Source organism: Tachysurus fulvidraco, chromosome 7, assembly GCF_022655615.1.
Source record: "Tachysurus fulvidraco isolate hzauxx_2018 chromosome 7, HZAU_PFXX_2.0, whole genome shotgun sequence".
NCBI lineage: Eukaryota > Metazoa > Chordata > Actinopteri > Siluriformes > Bagridae > Tachysurus > Tachysurus fulvidraco.
Window position 1 is genome coordinate 27,316,875 of NC_062524.1, and position 13,456 is coordinate 27,330,330.

Genomic DNA, 13,456 nt, shown 5'->3' on the forward strand with positions numbered 1-13,456 from the left:
CTAGATAGCTTTGCTTGTTGGTTCTCTGGTTAAATATGTCCAGGTTTCAGTATATATTCAGTATATCAGAAATATTTGCATATTAAATGTGATTAGTTATCACAATTCGGTCACAATGAGGGTGCTTTAACATCTACAGTTCGGTTCATTTGGTCCGAACCAAAAGCAAAAAATGACCCGTTGTAGCTTTTTAGCAGTTTTGGTTCCTTTTCACACCACACCGATCGTTCTGTTCCGCACCAGTTGAACCGAAACCAAAATGCAGTCATGTGATAACATCCACATCACTCATTGGCCACATGTCTTTGAGCGTATTTCCTAAATCGGTCAGAATAAATGTGCGGGAATTTTCAAGACGCATCGCAAGACACTTCAGGAGGCGGCGAGCATTACTTTTGCTAAACTGTGACATGCTCATCTTCCGAAAATATCGCCAACGACCCACTACGGCAGCTGGTTTAGTCCAAAATGCGCAATACTTTTTGCAGTTAGGTCTATTCGATCTCGGACCGTGTTCTCACCACAGACGAACCGTACCAGAGTTCGTTTGAAAGCGTACCGAGACCACCTCTTCGAGGAGGTCTCGGTACGCTCGTTTGGTCCGCTTTTGGTGCGCACCAGAGTTCGATCGCTGCATTCTCACCTGTTCAAACGAGCCGCACCGAACGAGCGATCGAACTCTGGTACGATTCAACCGAACTAAACCGAACCCTTAGTCACTAGTCACATTTACTACCAAACTCTGTTGTTACTAACTTTAGCTAACTTACTTGGATCACATAGCTTTATTTATACTAAAAGTTCCTGGTCTCATGTTCATTCTGAATCAACTGACACAATTCATCTCAAAGTGAAATGGACACAAAGCAAAACAAACATATCATTTCAATACAATATTATTTTAAACACTAAATTCTTTATTTAAAACAATAAAAGCACAAATGAACCAGAAACAGAAATCCAACTCAAAGAAGAAATAAAATAATGAGCTCTTAAATGTATTTCACTTGATTCATTCTTTACAGATTATCGAGGATGCAAATTCATTATAAAAATAAAATTTTGCATTTGCTTCCGACGATTGTAGCGTTTTAATCTTAAGCTTCATGTCTTTCCTATCCCTGATTCCCCATTTTGGAATTTAAATACTGCAAGGCAACTTGATTCCTAGCATCAGAGCGTCATTGGGCTGTTAAGATCTTGGTGGACTTCGAGAGAAGGACGAGGATCCGTCATGGCACAATAAGGTCAAACGAGAGATAAAACAGGAAGCGATTCCTGGATGAAAGTCCTGTACAGTTCAGGGGATTTGTGAAGACATGCAGTAAACAAGCATATTAGCTAACGTGTGGCTCTGAATCAACCTCTCATTTATGTATTTGTATGAGAGAGGAAGTGTCTCTATGGTAACCGGACTTTAAGCTGGGCGCTGGCAGTGTCAGATGCGGCCTCGATTTTCCAAAGAGTAAAAAAAAGCTTTCTCAGATGGGAATTCTTCTTGTGAAAGCTTTTCTCAACGAGATATCAGATTTTGGGACGGACATCATGAGGCTCGGCATAGCAGGAAAAACAGGAAAGCTGATTCTGGATCAGAGGCTTTCAGGACTTTCGTTAGAAGACATGACAGATCGGCGTGTGCTGTGATGTGAGCCGATTTCTTGTGCCGTTGTGTACAGTGTTCAGTTGGTGACCGTTTATGCAGCTTGATTAATTACACACGTTTGTGTCTGTGCAGCAGTCTACTCCCAGTCCCTGCAGGAAATCTGTTCTACACCCAAAAGCCTTTGGAAGCTTTAAAATCCATCAGACCATTTTTTAATTTCCTTTTCAGAGAAGTTCCAAGTTTAAAACCAATTTAGGAAAGCTGCAATAAAAAATATCTAGTTTTTGTGTTTCTTGTTCATGGTTATGGGGGCACGGTGGCTTAGTGGTTAGCACGTTCGCCTCACACCTCCAGGGTTGGGGGTTCGATTCCCGTCACCGCCTTGTGTGTGGAGTTTGCATGTTCTTCCCCCTGCCTCGGGGGTTTCCTCCGGGTACTCCGGTTTCCTCCCCCGGTCCAAAGACATGCATGGTAGGTTGATTGGCATCTCTGGAAAATTGTCCGTAGTGTGTGAGTGAATGAGAGTGTGTGTGTGCCCTGTGATGGGTTGGCACTCTGTCCAGGGTGTATCCTGCCTCGATGACGCCTGAGATAGGCACAGGCTCCCCGTGACCCGAGACGTTTGGATAAGCAGTAGAAAATGAATGTTCATGGTTATGATCTTTGCATACTTGATTATGCAAATACTTAATTATTACAATGGATTGTCCTTATTTTAAACTTATTCTATCTTTATTTTAGTCTAACTATTTTAGGACTTATGCTATGGACTAATTATGATTTCTGGATTGTCCACAACAAACACACTTTATGTCCTGCCACATTTCTCAAACATGCTGCAGCTTTTAAATGTTTCTTTGGGGTGCCAATAATTTTACCCTATACTTTTAATGTTATCTTTTTTAAATGAGCTCTAATCAGTTACAATTTGATTGAAATAGAAAAGTAATTTCTTCTATTTTTTTGAGCAAATAAATCTCAAAGGTGCTAAAGTTCACTGATTCGGATTAGCGTTAGCAAAGTCTTTCCGTTCACAGTTGGCTCAGTGTTTTGGTTTCGATGTCAACGTTTTGCCGTCTAATCGGTCATTGATGCTACTCCAGTTCATACCCCTGCTCTCTAGAGACTGCCCTTTTCCCACATGACACCATCATCAGTCTATAGACGTAAACATCGTTAATTAGATTTACTGATTTGTGAAGGATCATGCTCCTGACTGTCTTAGAGGGTTAATTGAATCTGTAACAGGGAATGTCACTCAAAGACTAATTGTTGTTTCAAATGCCACTGGATGCACTCCAAATGCCTCTAGTCTTCTATTTACCCTTTCACATTCCAGAGAGATTAGATCGGTCTAAGATGCTAGACAAATGGACAGGTAGTGGGATGTAGTACAGTAGTATTCAGTAGGGATATTGGACAAGCCTGATGCATTTCAGACGTCCGTGTTATTGGTTTTGCCAGAAATTTTTCAAATAGGTAGTGGTCTGGGATTGCTGACCTATCTAGAGCTGAGACATACAGTATATGGAATGGTTTTAGACCAAGCTGTACCTTCCTTCAGATGTCGTATGAATGCTCTCTAGCATGTCAAATTAGTGGTCCTATGAAGGTCAGCTCTGCCATTTTCTATAGAGGAAAACTGCTTAAACACTGTAAGTCACTAAGGGTCATTCATGCCCCTTTTCCACCGAGGCAGTTTGAGTGCAGGTTCGGAGGCTAATTTAGAACCAGTTCTTTCTGTTTCGACCGCCAAAGCACCGGCTCCGAACCAGGAAAAGTGGTTCTTAAGTAGCACCAAAACGTTGCTGGTCTAGACTTAAGAACCGCTTACGGTAGCAGCTGGGGGCGGGGCTACTGTTAGCGCATTTGATAATGTACCTTAAGTATACTAATGTTTAATACACTTTTACTTTACCGCGATATGATACATTATCAGCACACATGATAGTAGGTAGCTACATGCTAAGGCTAATTTTTTTTCTGTGTTAACGATAAAATAACGTTATGTACTTTATCGATCACAACCCCCGTTTATACAGATTACACGGAGCCGCACGTACATGTTTTATTCACCGCGTTTGGATGCCAATGTAGGTTCGCAAAGCCATGAGCATTAACAATAAAGCAACATCCGCCATTGACTTGTGTTTGTGTTTGTCGCTGCTGCGCTAACGTTGCTGGGACACGTGACACGTATACAGTGACGTCACACTCGGCGCTGTGATGCTCTCTAGCCGGTGGAAAGGCAAACCGGTTCTTAGAAGGTTCGCCAGTGGAACCAACTTTGAACCAGCACTAGCGCTAGCTCTGAACCAGCACCCGGTTCTTTCCGGTGGAAAAGAGGCATTAGACATGGATGTAGTCTTAGGATGAACCTTCTTGATAGATTCCGTCAGAATGATGGCCACTGAGAGGGATTGATTGACAGTGCCAGGCAATCTGAATCTACACCAGATATGAAGTTCAACTGAATCCCTTATTTAAATATAAAAAGGTATTTTGCAAGTGCAGACTGTCAACCTACAGTATAGACATGGTGAGGGATTGTGGTACTGCTAAAAGTAGGGTTGAAATAAGACAACTAGGGTTGGGGTTCTGAGAGATCTGGGGTAGCCTGGCCTCGTACTAAAGACTCGGCATTCATTCAATTCCAGGGGTTTTGTTACCACAACGTAAAGTGGGAGTGTTTCTGGAGGACTTGTAAAAATGCCATCTTTCAAAAAAAAAAGCATACCTACGATGGATAATGAAGGACAAAACAGTCATACAGGTAGATTTTATATCTATTATGCTTTTTTATCTTACAGTTAAACTATTTTCGAAAACAAATAAACAACCAAAAACTAGGGTTAGGGTTAGATTATCAAATAGGCCACGCCTGACCGATGACGCAATATCTGTTACGCTGTTCTGAAATCCCTGGAAATAAGTGCATCCACTAAAGACTCTTGGTTCGAAAGAATAGGCAGGAGAAGAAAGGATGTGATTGGAGGAATAACTTTACAGAAAAAAAATATAAAGAAGGTGGAGTTTAGTTCCAGACTTTAGATGTTTTATTCTTTGGCTCCATTATTGGTTAAGATCAGGGTTAGTGGTAGGGTTTGTGTTTTTTACCTTGTCTTTTAGTTTCATTGGTATGAAATACACTGCCTTTATTTGGTCAAATACCCAATTACTACTGATTATCAACAGTGTTAAAGATATAAACAGTGATAACACACATTAATTTACATTTAAAAATCAGATCTCAGGAAGGGGGGGGGGGCACGGTGGCTTAGTGGTGAGCACGTTTGCCTCACACCTCCAGGGTTGGGGTTTGATTCCCGCCTCCGCCTTATGTGTGTGGAGTTTGCATGTTCTCCTCGTGCCTCGGGGGTTTCCTCCGGGTATTCCGGTTTCCTCCCTCAGTTTAAAGACATGCATGGTAGGTTGATTGGCATCTCTGGAAACTTGTCCGTAGTGTGTGAGTGTGTGAGTGAATGAGAGTGTGTGTGTACCCTGTGATGGGTTGGCACTCAGTCCAGGGTGTATCCTGCCTCGATGCCCAATGACGCCTGAGACAGGCACAGGCTCCCCGTGACCCGAGAAGTTCGGATAAGTGGTAGAAAATGAAAGGATGAATGAGATCTCAGGAACACTACCTGATTATTACCCATATTCAGACAAATCCTGGCTTTGTGGAATGAATTGCAAGTTACAGATGTTCCAATTCTGTGCCCTGACTGGACAATCGAGTTTCCGCATTTGAGATAATGTTAGTCTCCTTAGCAACTGATGTTATATGGTTATAATTTTTACTCTAAATTATTTCAAAATAACATTATTATGTAATGTAGATTTTAAACAAAATCCCAGCCCTTGCACACTGCAAACATTCAGATCATTACAGCTATATAGAGATGACTAATGCCCCAACCCTCCTATAGAACAGTTTTCTTTTAGCAGAAAATGGAAAATATCTCATCAGATGTGATTCCTGGAGCTTTTTCTGGCACATTTACACTAAACAAATCTGCCACTTGATCATTGTTATGTTTTGATTTATGATTGATCTCGGTTTATGTTCTATGTTTTCTTCCCAGGGTTGAATTCAGTGCCATACAGACAACATGTAAGGAAACAGAGGAAATCAGAAGACACAAACCAAAACGGTATTTTTTCAGCATTCTGCTGAGTCGTATTTCAGAAGGTGGAATGTGTATAGATTTTTCAGCATGTGGATGAAGTGTAGTGTCCTACATGTACCTGAGATGAGTCGAGGTCTCTGGTGCCTGGCCTGTTCAGGGCGGCGCCCAGTGGCCTGAGCCTGGCATGGCCTCTCTGGACCTGCCGTACCGCTGCCCTCGCTGCGGGGAGCACAAACGCTTCCGGAGCCTGTCATCACTGCGCGCCCACCTAGAGTACAATCACACCTACGAGACGCTGTACGTCCTCTCCAAATCCAACAGCGTGTGTGACGCCGCCGCACTGCTCCCACTGGTGGCCGACAGCGCCCTGGCTGCTGAATCCCGCTTCCCCTGCTCAGGCGACGAACTCGGGCTTGCCACGACCTCATCCGCCGGTGCCCGCTACCTTCCCAATGTGGAGTTCCCACTGGGTGAGATCCTTGTGAAGAAAGCCATGAGCTCAATGGACCCCAGTGCCATGGAAGCTGCTTATGAGGAGGGCTTGGCACGTCTCAGGGCTCGGGCCTTTGAAAGGCTTGAGCTGGATGAGAGACTGGAGAAATTGTCTGAAGAAGTGGAGCAAAAGATTGCGGCACGTGTGGGGAGACTGCAGGCCGAGCTGGAGAGGAAGAGCTCGGAACTGGAGAAGGCCAAGCTGGAGAGTGAAAGACTCAGCCAGGAGAAGCAGGAGCTGGAGGACAAGGCTTCAGAGCTGTCGCGGCAGGTGGACGTCTCGGTGGAGATGCTAGCCAGCCTTAAGCAAGACCTGGTCAACAAGGAGCAGGAACTCACACACAAACAGCAGTAAGTTGCAAGTTCTTGAATATTCTCTTGTATTTCTACAGCTTTTGTTTTTCATGAGTGCGACTATTTCAGTGATGTACCATCTGCTTTAATTAGCGTTGTGCCAGTAACAGATGATACATACTCAAATTAAGAGTCCACAGATACACTATGACAGATTGTAATACTGGGGTTTGGAGGTGACATAAAAACGGGATATTCAGTCCGATATTTACACAGCTATCAGCCCATATAGTATCCTGAAAATATATGAATGTGAATATCGATCTTAGATGTTCACTGATACTTTATACGTGTGCTTGCATGCTTGTGTCTATTTATAACATGGTGTTGGGTATTTACAAATGACATTTGACTGCAACCTCTGGTCTAACATTTCACAATCCTGGGCACAGGAGTTCAAGGTATTTACTGGTGCCAGAGAGCTTCGTATAGATGGTAGAAATGACTTGAAAGGGCTGTTAGCACTGAAGATATGACACACACTTCCTGTGTGTCTCCAAAGCCTAAAACCCGTAATAATAAGATTTGAGAACTGTAACTTGATTACATTATTTAAAGTATACCTTAAAAAATATAATAGGCTACTTTTAAGGTTGCTGACTTAAGTCCAAAACCTTCATCAATATTAATGCAGGGAAAGTTCCATGTATTTAGACTTGGCTCATGTTTCTAGGTTCAGAGATGTTTTTTGAGAAGATGATATATACAGTAATGTAACGTTAAAGCAAGAGACGTGGACCAGAATGGATCCAAACTTACACACAAGGTTCTAAGGTTTGATGAAACCAAAGGCGTGTCTCATTCGTTGTGTCATATTGAATTCATGTGACATTCTTTACTTCTAATTATATTTCACCGTGACATACTGAGGTACCGAGGTACCGAGGTTAGGTCAAAACGTTCACGGTCAGAATCGCACGGAAATATGACACACCTTTGTCTTCAACTTCTAAACAGAATGTAAGGTAGAAGCATAGAAGCGTTTATTATCACCACATATACCCAATTGAGGAGGTTGGGGTCAGAGTGCAGGGGCAGCTATGATACAGCACCCCTGGAGCAGGGAGAGTTGAGGGCCTTTCTCAAGGGCCCAGCAGTGGCAGCTTGGCTGTGTTGGGCCTTGAACCCCGATCCTCCGATCAACAACCCAGAGCCTTAACCAGTTGAGCCACCACTGGTGGTTCAAAACATGCAAAACCAGAGAAAAGAATCATCTTACATACGGTATAATGGCACTGATTAGATTCTTTGCTGGATTGAAGTGAATGTGATGTTGCAGCAGATCTAGCATGCTAATTCCTCCAGTTCTGCAGCTGCTCTAATGTCCCTGATGCTAATGTCCATTATCATTAGCTTTGGTCAGACAGACAAACAGACAGAGTTTTTTTTGTGTGTGTCTGAAGTCTGGGTTTTGGTTTTAGGACGAGGCTCTTTGTTCTGACCTTGCGGCGGCATAAACAGGCGTCACGGGTCGATGTTTTGCACTCACTAGTGATTCAGGATCATTTCCTCGGACCTGAAATATCACTAAACGCTTGCAAGTGGCTGAAAGTAGACTCTCTGATTAAATTTCCTCCTTTCAGTGTGGTGTGAGAGACACAAGAGGCTCGTGTAACGTCAGTCTCCGACGATCACAACATGAGACTCACAACACCTTTCTGCTAAATCTTCTGATCCTCTCATCTCCACTTCAGTCACTTCTTTGTTCTCTTTTTATCTCATTTTCTTCTGTTTCTTTCTTTCCCCTCCTTTGATTCTCTTCATCTCATCTGTTCCTGTCTTGTTTCCATTTTTATATTTCTTGTTTGTTTCATTCCCTTTGTTCAATTCTCTTCACTTTTCTACGTGTCTGAGAAACAGTGTAAAAGCAGTACTAAGTAGAGGGCTGCATTGGGATTGGGCTCCCATGGGACCCGTGGGACCCTACGCAAATCTCGCGGGAGCGGGCGGTTTCACCTTTGCCCCGGGCGGGAGTGGGCGGTCAGAAAATTTAGCGGGAGATCCGCGGGACCCGGTGGGATTTGGCGTGTAGCCTAATAATAAGAACACATGACGTTGAGAAGAAGATTAAAGGCTGTTTAGTTGACAAAAGCAAAGCAAGGCAAGTCAGAAATCTGGACACAATTCTCAATGGTCACAAAAAAAAATTGGAATTGAGTTAAACTTCGTAAGTTGCAATAAATGTGCAAAAGTGTTAATTTACAACGGACATAAATCTGGCACGTCTGGGCAGAGGCGACATACCTGCACAGTTCTCAGTGGTCAAAGCAAGCTCTCATTCTCCAATAAAGCACTTCCTGCTCACGTTAAGCAAAGATACTATGGAAAAATGTGTCGCACTTTAAAAAATGAGGTGCCGCTAGTTGTGGTTTTGTTAATATGGTTAATGTTTTATAATAAAAAAACAAATGTTTTTGATAGATGTGTTGCTTTGGTTTAGTATTAATTTATCTTATTTAAATGCAATCATGTTTAATTCTGTTATTCTGGACATTAGCCTGAACTAATAATTAGTCTGATCATTTGTATACAATCAAAACTTTCACAAGCTCTCAAGAAAAAATCCGCGGGAGTGGGCGGGAGTGGAACACGCAGCTTGCGGGCGTGGGCGGTCCTGGTCAGAAATTCAGCGGGAGCGAGCGGGTGCGGGTTTATAAAAACAGTCCCGCGCAGGGCTCTAGTACTAAGTGTTAATCTTAGACCGTCCTCGTATGTTTAGCGGCCGCCGTGTGGCCGAGCTGGAAAAATATTTCACTTCCATGTGGGACGATTTTCCACAACAGCTTAAGATGGGATCGTATCCCTGCTTTCCATCGCTGGTTTTGTTCCGAAGTTTCCCTTCTCACCTAGAAGATGAAGGCTGATGTGATGACGACTAGATTTGAAATATTTACCAAGCAAAATCGATTTGTGGATCATCTTGAGCTTTCTCTACGAGGTCCGTCACTCACAACAGGGAAGCTGCAAGCTTACAAACGGAGCTCAATGAATGCATTTTAAAGGGGACAAAGAAAAGCCTCGTCTACATTTTTCTCTTTCACATTATCCAATTTATAAATGTGATTTATAAAAAAACACGAGTCTCAGTTAAAGACAGCATCACACCAGCTCTACATAAGCTCTTCTCTCCAAGAGTTCATGATTTTACAAATGCAGAAATTAACGAAGCATCAAACAAACTTGATATTTTTCAGAATTACCACCATGAGAATTGGTAGGAGTTTAAAAGAAGACCTCAGTGAAACACAATAGATAAAGAATTTATTTCCTTCTATTCAAGCCTGAAAGTGAACCATTAACATTCATGCCACTTTTCTAGCAACTCTGTATATTATCACACACACACACACACACACACACACACACACACACACTAACACACATACACAAACACACACATATACACAAACACACACACACACACACATACACACACACACATAAACACACACACACACATACACAAACCCACACACACATATATACACACACACAAACACATACATATACACAAACACACACACAAACACACACATACACAAACACATATACACAAACACACACATACACATACATACACACACACACACACACAAAAACACACACAGATACACACATACACAAACATACACACAGCTCATTCATCCTCTGTGTTTTCCCTTTTCTAATCACACCACCTTCATTCCTCTCACTGCTTTATTTCCTCTCGTCTTTCCTCCGTGTCTCGTCTCTAATTAGCCTCCTGACTCTAGGGGGAATGTGTTTTGCTTACAGTCCCAATGTCTCCTCCACCACTGTTATTACCGTGACTGAGACTCTACACGCTTTTGTTCTCTTTCCTTCTTTCTCTTTTCACACGTCTAATTGGAGCGCGGTACGGAAAAGGTCGACGTGGCTTCGGAGCCTTGCGTAGATGCTGTAGGTCTGAACCTCGTGAATCGTCCTTGTTTATTTATTTATTCATTTATTTTTCTTCCAGTTCGGGTCGAGTCGCTAAGCATCACTGTGTAAAGGAAAAAAAAAACGTGACGATGAGTGATGTATCACAGCACGTGCAGAAATGTTCTCCTGTTCTTTGCACCGAAATTAAATTTTGCCATCGTCCTGTTTGTACAACAGCAGCTCGGCTTTATTCATCTGTTGTTCTTTTTCCTTTTAAAGCATTCTCTCCATCTCTGACTACAGACACGCCTCAGGGGACGTCTTTAAGTCTGTGATTGTGTTTCACTTTGAAACACATGCAACGTAGTGATGATTATATTCACGTTTATTCTGACACAAAATCAGCATGATCTTTAATTTAGTCTATGAGATATAAACGTCTGTATTTACACTAAATGACATTATTCACTTATTCATCTTATGCAGTGGTGTAGTCTACGTGATACGCAGGTATACGCCGTATACCCACTAGGAAAGGCCAAGGATTTCCGTATACCCACTTAAAAAGCGTGAGGATACGTAACAATATCGTTTTCATTCATAAATTCACCCGTCTGTGTTGCGAACACAGACTGTGGTTGCGTTTGTTTTTGGACCATCGGGGCTTCCATGGCCTGTGACCTGATATGACGTCACCTACCGAGGAGGAAAGTCGGTTGCTTGGCGGTGTTTTGTGGTGCGAATTTGAAATTAACTAACTAATGTAAAAGAAGATATGAAACGAAAGCAGACCCAAACTAAACTCTGAGTGTTTTCGGAAGCCTGCGCCTAAAGCTACAGCAGCTTCGGGTGACATTTCACCCACAGCCCGAGTACAAATGTATTTGGAAAGCTTTGTAAACTACCAGTTCATTCAGTTCATAATATTCTGCAATGAAAGAGTGTTGGTGATAAAACTGAACAAATGTTTATTGTTCACTCTTAAATGTACATTGAAAATTGACAGCTGATACCTGAGCTCCAGGTCCCATATTCATATATAACATTTAAGGCTAAATGTAGCTCTTGAAGGTATAAAGTTCACCCAAAAATGAAAATTGTGTTATTTCCTCACCCTCAATTCGTTCCAAAACTGTATGAGTTTCTTTCTTCTGTTTAACACAAAAGATTATATTTTGAAAAATGTTGGTAATCAGACAGTTGGCAGCACCCACTGACTTTCATAAGCCCTATTCGGACGGGATTAGTTCTACGTGGGGACGTGGAACTATTAAGATTACGGTGACTTTTACCTTCTGTAAAAAGGTCCAGAAAAATGACCTCAGGTAATACTGATCCCGTCCGAATAGACCCACTGTAAATATATACGGTAAAATTCCGTCATTTCCTGTTTAAAAGTAGTTTTTGGTGCGTTTTGCAAGCATGGAGGCGCTTGAAACAGGAAGCAACGTCATACGCACATGACGACAAGGAGGTTACTGTGGTGCATAAAGCGAGTTACCCCTCCCACTTCTGCTAGTTTTACTGAGATGTTTTGTCCCGTGCGAATTGGCCAATTAATATTACAGACGTCCTGAGGTAAAATTGCATTACTCCACGTCCCCACGTAAAACTAATCCCGTCCGAATAGGGCTAATGTCAGTAAAGATTACGGCGACTTTTACCTTCTGTAAAAAGGTCCGGAAAAATTACCTCAAGTAATACTAATCCCGTCCGAATAGACCCGCTGTAAATATGTAAATATGTTTTTAGCACGTTTTGAGACCATGGAGGCGCCAAGTTGTATGTTTGCGCACGTGATAGCAGGAAGTGAAAAGCCCTATTCGGACGGGATTAGTTCTACATGGGGACGTAAAGTAATTATTACCAGAGCTTCTCTGTGATTTTAGTCCTGTCCGAATGCGCCATCTCGGTAATCATTACAGACAATGTCAGTAAAGATTACGGCGACTTTTACCTTCTGTAAAAAGGTCCGGAAAAATGACCTCAGGTAATACTGATCCCGTCCGAATAGACACGCTGTAAATATGTACGGTAAAATTCCGTCATTTCCTGTTTAAAAGCTCGTTTTTCAAGCATGGAGGCGCCATGTTGTCTGTTTGCACACGTGATAACAGGAAGCAACGTCATACGCACATGACAACAAGGAGGTTACTGTGGTGCGTAAAGCGAGTTACCCCTCCCACTTCTGCTAGTTTTACTGAGATGTCTTGTCCCGTGCGAATTGGCCAATTAATATTACAGACGTCCTGAGGTAAAATTGCGTTACTCCACGTCCCCACGTAAAACTAATCCCGTCCGAATAGGGCTAAAGTCAATGTGTGCTGCCATGGGTGAAACTCATACAGTTTTGGAACGAATTGAGGGTGAGGAAATAACACAATTTTCATTTTTGGGTGAACTTTATACCTTTAAGAGCTACATTTAGCCTTAAATGTTATATGAATATGGGAGCTGGAGCACAGGTTTTATCAGCTGACTGTCTTTTGTTAAATAATAAATTGGAATGTTGATAACACATAGGCAGTCGTTAATAATGCTCTAAATTACATGTAGATGCATATTTTATGCATTAGTGAGTGTGGTGGTGCCTATGGGGTGTCGCTCTAGGATGGGTGCGTATGAGGCTGGGAGGGGGGGGGGTCACAGTATACTCACTACAAAACACTATACTCACTTCTGATCAGTCCAGGATTCAGTCTCACTGCTGATTTGACATTTATTTATTTATTTATTTATTTATTTGTTTGTTTGTGTTTGTTTGTTTGGACAACATTATAAAGTGGTAAATATTTTCTAGTCTCTTGAACTAATGAATACAATTTATAATTAAAAGAAATATCGTAAATTGAAAAATAATTCTTAGAAAAAAGTGTGTGTGTGTGTGTGTGTGTGTGTGTGTGTGTGTGTGTGAGAGAGAGAGATTCAATGTCACACATCAGGTATCTTGGATTGCGACAGATCTGTTTAGACTCTGATGTGTTCAACTGTGACA

The 13,456-nt window shown here is 42.1% G+C and overlaps 1 protein-coding gene across 4 annotated transcripts in view; it reads left to right on the forward strand.

Moving 5' to 3' along the window:
- Positions 1–13,456, forward strand: part of fbxo41 (F-box protein 41) — a 36,610-nt gene that overhangs the window by 4,380 nt on the left and 18,774 nt on the right. For all 4 annotated transcript variants that reach the window (XM_027158120.2, XM_027158115.2, XM_027158118.2 and 1 more), the window contains exon 2: positions 5,689–6,576. In XM_027158120.2, coding sequence (XP_027013921.1) covers positions 5,918–6,576 — 659 coding nt within the window. In that variant the 5' untranslated portion in view covers positions 5,689–5,917. The remainder of the gene's footprint in view (positions 1–5,688; positions 6,577–13,456) is intronic.